Source organism: Nansenia antarctica, assembly GCF_963989245.1.
Source record: "Nansenia antarctica genome assembly, chromosome: 1".
NCBI lineage: Eukaryota > Metazoa > Chordata > Actinopteri > Argentiniformes > Microstomatidae > Nansenia > Nansenia antarctica.
Window position 1 is genome coordinate 99,915,813 of NC_137674.1, and position 10,000 is coordinate 99,925,812.

At 46.6% G+C, this 10,000-nt stretch overlaps 1 protein-coding gene across 1 annotated transcript in view; it reads left to right on the forward strand.

The window, feature by feature from the left end:
* The window catches only part of ephb1 (EPH receptor B1), a gene marked incomplete at both ends in the record, with an annotated part of 111,669 nt that overhangs the window by 30,096 nt on the left and 71,573 nt on the right, over nt 1–10,000 (forward strand). Inside the window, 2 exons of the mRNA XM_080544317.1 lie at nt 1,053–1,304; nt 2,678–3,110. Of these exons, the coding sequence (XP_080400443.1) occupies nt 1,053–1,304; nt 2,678–3,110 (685 nt within the window). The remainder of the gene's footprint in view (nt 1–1,052; nt 1,305–2,677; nt 3,111–10,000) is intronic.

The following is a 10,000-nucleotide window of genomic DNA, read 5'->3' on the forward strand; positions in this document are numbered from 1 at the left end:
TACAAGTTGTGTATCCCTTGCCTACGGCAAACGAGAACAGTGAATCCAATCCACAAATGATAAGTAATTAGTGATCGTTAAACTGTTGTATATTATATCGAGTGGGTACTTTAAAACTTCAAGTTGCGTGTTATGAAAAAAAACTAAAACCAGATATTGTTGACACAAGTTTCACTTTCATTTCGACCCCTTCGATTCTGCGACTGGTTTGTGGTTTCAACAGCTGGCGTCACAGAGAAACTTGCCCTGAATCAAAACACAATGCAAAACAGCTGCTAGTAGCTAGCAGCTAAAAGGTACACAAACTGCACATCAAAACCTGATGATAGAACATCAATATGCTAAAACCACATAATTACACATAATTAGATAACACATCCTAAATCGTAAGTTTGTTTACAAGCCATGTATCACTTACCAGTAGCCTACGGTGCCTAAGTATTTAGCAATTAGCAATCCTAAAACTGTAGTTTGTTTTATCGAGTGGGCTCTTCAACACTTCAACTTTCGTAATATGCAAAACAAAAAAATGATAAGAGAGAATTGCAGACATACAGAGTTTTTCACCATACTGTGTCACAAATGCTGATCCATTAGTAGGCTACGGAGCATGCTTTTCTATCCTTCTGTAACTTGGCGGCTGGTGTAATCCTGCCTGTGTAATAGCGTGTGTTCTGACATGTCCAGACCCTGCTCACTCATGCCTGGATTGACTTCAGCCTGGTGTGACTGCTGTGGCTAAGAGCTAGCATTAGCATTCAGACATCACAGGGCTTCATTGATACACTGGGAAACAAAGGGAAAATATATGCAAGACCATGCTCAGTCTATCTAGCTCCCTCTCTCTCGCATGCACACACACACACACACACACACACACACACACACACACACACACACACACTCTCTCTCTTACTTCATCAATTTCTATGTGCTTTTTAGGCTTTGCTCTAATCCTTCTATCTATGCGTGTGTGTGTGTGTGTGTGTGTGTGTGTGTGTTTTTTGTGTTTGTTGTGTGTGTGTGTGTGTGTGTGTGTGTCTTCACCACAGTGGGAAGAGGTGAGCGGGTACGATGAGAACCTGAACACAATCCGGACCTACCAGGTGTGTAACGTGTTTGAGCCCAGTCAGAACAACTGGCTCTTGACCACGTTCATCGACCGCCGCAGCGCCCAGCGGGTCTACGTGGAGATGAGGTTCACCGTCAGGGACTGCAGCTCCATACCCAGCGTCCCCGGCTCCTGTAAGGAGACCTTCAACCTCTACTACCATGAGACTGACGCCGCCATCTCCACCACCAAGGTAATCATAATAATAATAACAGTGATAGTAATAATAATAATATCAATAATAATAATGATAATAATGCTTTTTATTTCTAAAGCACTTTTCATTTGAACAATCTCAAAGCGCATATAACTGAGTGTATTTAAATACAAATACAATAAAATAATAATAATAATAATAAAAAGGAAAAAGAAAAGAGAAAATAAAATAAAACAATACACAAAACAATACAAAACAATAATATATAAAACAAAGAAGACCACCATTAATTACATTAGTTATACGTACAGTATTAGATTTGTATTTGGATAGCAGCTTTCTGCCAAGGTCTTATGGGAGGAAATCATGTTATACCAAACCTTCAATGAAAGAGGCAGAAAGCCAATATGCAAAAATAAACTTCTTTACTTGAAATATATATTGAAATACTATATTTACAGTAATACAGTAATAGTTCAAGTGCAAGGTGATACAAAAATAAAGAGCAAATATTTCAGCATATATGCCATCATTAGTGCTTTCCAAACAGGAAAACATGCACACACACACACACACACACGCACACACACGCACACACGCACACACACACACACACACACACACACACACACACACACACACACACACAGACACACACACACACACACACACACACACACACACACACACACACACACACACACACACACACCACACACACCTACTATGGAGGCTATTGTGCATCAATCAGGCAGTAGGTGTGATTTGAGGAGACATACAGCTATGGAGAATCATATATAAATACACTGTATATACGCAGGAATATATATGCAATTATTAGGTCCCTAAAAGTGAAAACATGGATTTGGGAACTCATGGCAGCCACGACCAAAACCAGGTTAAATAGGCAGATCAGAAGCTGGAAGGTTGCTGGTTGAAGTCCCTGACCGAGGAACATGAAAGTGAACTTAACAGATAAACCTAACTGTGGCCAACCCAGTAGTCCGTTCAAATAATGTTTGTGTGTATTCAGGATGATGAGTAGAGCAGGAGATCCCTTCTCTTAGACACTAACAATAGATCGATGATGGATGGATAAAGAACAGTTTATCATATGATTGAATCAATAAATGATACATTAATAACTATGATTATTATTATTTTGTTATTTTTATGTATCTTTTATTTATACAGGTAGATCTTACTGAGGCTTCTTTTACAGAAGAGCCTGTCATTATTTAATGAATACTATATATAATTATAATATATACAGTATATATATTATAGAATATTTAAAATTAATTACGGTAAGTTGTATTGCATTTTATTGTATTGTTTTGTTTTGTATTGTATTCAATTGTATTCAATGGTATTCAATTGTACTGTATTGTATTGTATTGTATAATTAGGGGACAGCGTTTTGGACGGAGGCCCAGTACATGAAGGTTGACACCATCGCTGCTGACGAGAGCTTCTCCCAGGTGGACTTTGGCGGCCGTCTGATGAAGGTTAACACGGAGGTGCGGAGCTTCGGCCCTCTGTCCCATAGCGGCTTCTACCTGGCCTTCCAGGACTACGGCGCCTGCATGTCCCTCCTCTCCGTACGCGTCTTCCATAAGAAGTGCCCCAGCGTCGTCCAGAACTTCGCCATCTTCCCAGAGACCATGACGGGCGCCGAGAGCACCTCGCTGGTCATCGCCCGGGGGACGTGCATCACCAACTCGGAGGAAGTGGACGTGCCGATAAAGCTGTACTGCAACGGAGACGGGGAGTGGATGGTTCCTATCGGGAGCTGCAGCTGCAAGGCTGGGTTCGAGCCTGACAACGGGAACGTGTGTAGAGGTGAGTTTGTCTTTTGGAAGATTTACTGAGCGAACCGGGGGGTGAAGATTGATGACGTTGTGACAAAGAGAGAGGTGACTCAGGCATGACATGATCTGCTGAGTTAATAAAGCACTTTTGGGACATGATATAGACACGTGGGTGGCTATAAAATACTATTAGGACATACAGCAGATGTGGGTGGCTATCTAATCAAATACTGAGAGGGGCACGTCCATAGCCAATCAAATACTGAGGTTAAGATTGATTCGAACAGCGGTGGGCATATTCTATGAAAAGTTCACTATTTTATGATGAATTTTTCTCCAGGTGCGGAGAAGGTCATGTTTTGTCTCGTGTGTGTGTGTGTTAGAGACACAGAGGGAGTGGATGAGACCGTTCTCTCCCACTGAGGTCTCTCATTGTTCAGCTCTGTGGAAATGATATCCATTTTAGTTTTTGATTCATATCCTGATTGTTCTGTGAAGTCATTAAAAAAACAGGAATATAAATCAGGAGTCTCTTTTTAGTTTCTCTTCAGTATAGTTTGATAGTTTTAGTCAAGAATATACAGCAAGTAGTACATGCATGCACGCACACACACACACACACACACACACACACACACACACACACACACACACACACACACACACACACACACACACACTCCATATCTGTACCCACTGCTGGTCAGTCTCCCTGTGTGTGGAGCCCAGATAACATCGATCGGACCTCCTGTTGGGCTGATCAATACCAACGATATGAATGGCTCTCCATATGGCGCCGTCTCCCTCTGATGACCTCGCTTAGCTGACTCTCTCTGATGACCTCACTTAGCTGTCTCCCTCTGATGACCTCGCTTAGCTGACTCTCTCTGATGACCTCGCTTAGCTGACTCTCTCTGATGACCTTGCTTAGCTGACTCTCTCTGATGACCTCGCTTAGCTGACTCTGTCTGATGAATGAATGAATGAATGAATGAATGGTCTTTATTGTCATTTATATAGTACAGGTACCATACAACGAAATTTGTGAGGGGGGGCTCCCCTGGTGCTAGGACAAAAATACTAAAAACAAGAAGGGAAAAAGAGCTGGTTTACATAAATAAAGGATATATACACTATCCACTATACTATACTATACAAATAAAACACTGTGCTATACTCTATGCTATGCTATAAATATCCTAACATTTCCTATCTCTGAACCTTATGTACCCGAGGGTTGTCATATTGCACATAGTATTATTGCACATTCATTTAAAGTGTCGCAGTTTGCAGGTTTGAAATGTTCACAGTTGTGTTTCAGTATTGCACTTGATTACAATCTAGTAGCTGCCATCAAATTGTCTAGATTGTCCAGGGCCTAGAACCTAGGTCTTTGCTGTGTTCAGGGCCTGAATGGCCCTAGGGTAGAAGCTGAGCTTCAGTCTATTTGTCCTTGCGGACATGGTCCTGAACCGCCTGCCCGAGGGCAGCCGAACAAAGTGTTCGTTCCCAGGGTGGGATGGGTCTCTGTCTGATGACCTCGCTTAGCTGTCTCTCTCTGATGACCTCGCTTAGCTGACTCTCTCTGATGACCTCGCTTAGCTGACTCTCTCTGATGACCTCGCTTAGCTGACTCTCTCTGATGACCTCGCTTAGCTGGCTCTCTCTCTGATGACCTCTCTGCGCCGTCTCTCTCTGATGACCTCACTGAACCCTCGCTCAGGAGTAGTTGACTTTGAGCCACGCTGCCTAAGAGGGGCTCATCAAGAGAGGCTGGTGGAGGCAGATATTGGAGGTCAGGAAGAATGATACCATACACGTGTGCAATGAGCCCGTCCTCCGATTTCTACTTCCACCAGCCTCCCCTGTGGCTCATTTACATAAAGATCAGTTAAAGAGTATATGGGACAGTAGGCAATAGAGACTCCCAACGTGATGTCAGACCATCGCAGTTCACATCTGTTCAAGTCCCCCGTCCCCTGACTTGATGGATGTCTCATTTACCCTGAAATGAATTCACTCTGGGAAGTGTTCGTAAAGATGTGTTGACAGGTCATCAACACCTTGTCTGGCAGGCCAGAAAAAGGTTCCCCAAGTCTCCTCAAAGCAGCTTCTAATCACAGACCGACCCTGGAGCTCCTAGCCCGACAGAACCCACCTCCGGTAGAGCCCAGAGCTCGTCCGAAACCACGGAGGGTTCCGTCAGGGTGTAGAGCGGTGCGTTCGCTACCTTTCCTCATTACGTTTCCGTGCGTCACAAGGAGCCAGTCCTCCAACAGCCTCCCTCTGGTGTAGCAGTGTAGTGACAGCTGTCACCTCCCAGGAAAAACCCCTGTTATCGCCTCTCACTGGGCGCCACACCTGTCAATCATTGTGGCAGGGTGTCTTCTCTGCTCTGTCAGGGAAAAAGGCTTTTCTCAACCCCTCTGTGTGGAGGAGGGAGTAGAAGAAGGAGGGACGGTGAAAGAGGTGTAGAGGGAGAATGGGAAGATAGGGAAAATAATGTTGAGATAAAGGGGAGAAAAGAGGGGGCAGGGGAGAGAGAAGAACAGAGAGGGAGAGGGAGAGAGGAAAAAGATAAAGAGAGACACACACACACATGCACACACACATACGCACACACACACACACACACACACACACACACACACACACACACAAAGGGAGATAGATAGAGATAGATAGAGGGAGAGAGACGGAGAGACAGAGAGAGAGAGAGAGAGTCAGAGACACGGGTGATAGGGGATTGTACAGATAGTGACAGTGTTGTCCTCTGGTGACCTGCAGCCTACACCAAGATGGCTCCTGTCCCCTCCTTAATAAGACTCCCGCAGATGGGGTTAACAGAGTCATTACTCATAGAAATAGGTTCTTTCCTCTCTATAATTTTTTTTATCTCTTCTGCCTTTTCCCCAATGTCCTTTCACCTCATTTTCTTTTGGTAGCCAATTATTTTCATTTCCCACTGATTCTCTGATCCATTTGTTCTCTCCTCCACCTCTGCTTCTCTCTGCTTTACTCCTTTTCCATCTTTCACTGTGAAGGTAGATGTGTGTGGAGGGTGTGTGTGTGTGTGTGTGTGTGTGTGTGGTACATGTGTGTGTGTGTGGGTGGGGAGGGGGGGTGAGAGTGTGTCTTTGAATGATAAGTGAAGTGGTTTTTATCACACGTTAATTCCCCACATATGTTCAAATAGATTATTTTCGCTTGTAGGCTTCGATTTGCCTCATATCTATTCGAAACACATAGTGACTTAGAGAGACTGAGAGAGCAAGAGAGAGAGAGAGCGAGAGAGAGAGAGGGAATGAGAGGAGGAGGAGGATAGAGGGATGTGGAAGGGAGAAGAGGCCACCAGGGTTGAGCTGTCTGAGGCTTTAGACTCAGAATACAGATGGAGTGACTTATCTACTCTGTCTCTCCTCTCGTCTCTCTTTCACTCCCTTCTTCAATGACAGGGTAATAGTTACTGTAGGGTCTGCTCGGGAGCCGGACCGTGACTCAACATGAAACGGGTTTCAGATGTATAAATAAATATGTGCGTTGACTCAGGGTCCCTCGGCCTAGACGACTCCTCCTATCAGCACGGTTTCTCCCCGTGACCTCATCGAGTCATGTGGCGGACCCCACGCCACAGCCCCTCGTGTTGCCTTTCCCAGAAGGCAGAGAGACGGTGCCAAGAGGCTCCGTATCCTACTCCTTCTTCTGCATAAATCCACGGACTCTTCTCGGAGAAGAGAGGCATAATTATGAATATGATTCCGATACGCGTCGGGGACGGAATGACAAGGAGAGCAAACCACCGGGTCCCTCTTGTCCACCTCCCAGACACACCGACATTAATATTTCACATATTCAAATAAGCATATCGGAATAGTTTAACATTCAGAGTCCTGTCAGAGAAGGACAGGACAGGACGTTCGCCCCCCCCCCCCTCTTGATTGACAGGTGGTCCTCTAGGGCGGTTAGTGCAGACTCATCAGAGGTAGTTCTTTATGCATGGTGCCAGCTGATCAGATGGCAGAGGTGGACAGACTGGCTCCCCCGAGGAGGGGTGGGGGGTAGGGCGGGGGTGGTAGGGGCGGGGGTGGTAGACAGCGGAGACTGAGGGATGGAGGGGGGGCCAGAGGAGGGGTGCAGGGGTGAGAGCGGTTAGAGGAGAGAGGGTCGAGAGAGGAGATGGGGGAGAGGGGGGAGAGGGGAGAGAGAGGAGAGAGTGGGTGGGAGAGAGCGGAGACTGAGGGGTGGGGGGGGGCAGAGAGGAGAGAGGAGGGTAGATAGAGAAGGTTGGAGAGAGAACACATAGATAGGGAGCGAGGAGTCGACGAGACAGACATATGGGCATACAGAGGTGTGTGTGTGTGTGTGTGTGTGTGTGTGTGTGTGCGTGCGTGTGTGTGTGTGTGTGTGTGTGTGTGTGTGCGTGCGTGCGTGCGTGTGTGAATGGTGCCAGCTGATCAGATGGTAGAGGTTGGCAAAGGTGGACACACTGGCACCCTGGCATAGGGCGAGACGGCTATGTAACAAATGGGAATCTATAAGACCACGTCCCTCACTTTGGGAATAGTTGCAGGGTCGTGCCATTGACACCCAGCAACAACACCCCAAACCTCTCCTCGCCGTCCTTCTAAGCCTGACGCTAATATTGTTTCATCGTCAGCCTGTGTGGTGCGGGGGGAAAGAATGACGCAGAGCCAATATAAGTTTGACCTTTCAGTTAGACTCTTGATAGCGAACAATCAATTTGACATGTGGCTTTTAAAAACGGTATCCTTCCTGTGTCTACCCCCCCCCCCCCCCCCCCACCACCCCTCACCTCCTGTGGCTACAAGATTATGTAGAATGCCTAGTGACTAATAGTGGTTAGGAGTAAACAGCCATAACAAATGACCTTGATACTCTACACCCCCCCCCCCCCCCCCTGATAATGAAGACAGGGGCGGCGGTGGCTCAGGAGGTAGAGGCTCGGCTGTGGCTCGGTGTGTAATGATCGCAAAACAAGGTCGCGATTCCATCCCCGGCTCCTTCTGTCCACGTGTCGAGGTGTCCTCGGGCAAGACACTGAACCCCAAATTGCTCCGAACGAGTGTGGGCCGGCGCCTTGCATGGTAACTTGCCGCCATTGGTGTGTGAATGTGTGTGTGAATGGGTGAATGAGAGGCCGTTGTAAAGCGCTTTGGAGTAAGGCGCTATATAAGTGCGGTCCGTTTACCATAATGATAGGCAAGAAGTATCACATCAACATCAGTAACCCCAACAACACATGAGGTCATATAAGCACACACTTTTTTTCCAAGTCCATATCAACCCACAAAATGTTGTTCTGGGTGAGAACGCTAAGAACGTATTTAACAAAATGATTGTACAACGTCGGCAGACTGCCACCATGGATGCAGAAGATATGACTTAACATGCTAGCAGCCATTATGATAGACTGGTAGCATTACTAACCAACTTGGAGGCAGTTGATTGGTGAAGATCACACGGAAATACATCAAGTACAACATTCTTGGCGGGAATTCCAGCAGGAAGTGTTTTTATAAACATGTGTCGCTAGTGTGTCACTTCAGCATGGAAGTAGAAGTGTTCATGTTCAATGTTTTCCCCTATCTTGACTCAAGCTCTGTGGATTTGCAACTAATTACTGCATCAGAACACCGTCTCTCCCTATGCTGTGAAGTAGACAGAGGCGAGGGGTAGACAGGGTGCAGGGGGGGAGACAGAATAGGGGAGAGGGGGAGATGGGGTGCAGGGGGGGAGACAGAAGAGGGGAGAGGGGGAGATGGGGTGCAGGGGGGAGACAGAGGAGGGTAGATGGGGTGCAGGGGGGAGACAGAGGAGGGGAGAGGGGGAGATAGGGTGCAGGGGGGGAGACAGAGGAGGGTAGATGGGGTGCAGTGGGGAGACAGAGGAGGGGAGAGGGGGAGATGAGATGCAGGGGAGAGAGTGGTTAGAGGTGAGAGGAGGCTACACAGAGGTTAGAGAGGGGGGAGACATACTGTAGATAGAGGGAGGATACAGCTGTGTGTGTGTGTGTGTGTGTGTGTGTGTGTGTGTGTGTGTGTGTGCGTGCGTAAGCGTGTGCATGTGTGTGTATTGTGTGGTGGTGGGGGGGGGGGGGTGGCATCTGCAATTGGAGTAAACAGAGAAGGGTACATACTGCATGGAGAGGGTTTGCAGGGGGAGGGGAGTCGGGGGGGTTGGTGGTTTGTCATTGTCAGCTGCAGGGACTAGACACTGTTCATTTGGCATTCTGCAGCAGCTCCTCAGAGCCTCTGTCTCCAAAATGGAGCCACTCGATATTCCTCTCACCCACCCGGGCTCTGTGGAGAGGAAACTGTAGGGTCACCTATGGGAGGGAGACAAGGGAGGTCTGGGGGAGACGGGCTCTGTCATTCACCAAACTCTTGAAGGAGGAGAGAGGGGGTTGAGGTCAAAACTACTAGAGAGAGAGAGAGAGAGAGAGAGAGAGAGAGAGAGAGAGAGAGAGAGAGAGAGAGAGAACAAGAAAGTTCCAAGCTTATTGTTACATCGCATTACACAAGTGTAAGAGAGTAAAATTCTTAGGGTTCGGTTCCTGACAATGCAGCATAACACAATAAAGCAATAGGCATCATTCAAGACAAGAGAAAAGTGACAATAGTATAGGACATATGTGACAAATAAGATTATTTACAATTAGCAGTATCTTGCAATTTGTAAACAATAAGGCATTAGGCATAATTCAATAAAAAAGTGTCAATAGTACAGGACATACGTGACAGTAATAAAGTGACTGTGAGCTTAAGCTTAGGTAGACAGAGAGAGGCAGTGTTTGTGTTTGTGTTTGTGTTTGTGTGAGAGACTGTCTGTGTTTGAGTCTTTTGGTGCAGATAGTGTTTGTGACTTGGCACCACTAACTCTCCCTGAGAGACACATTATTGA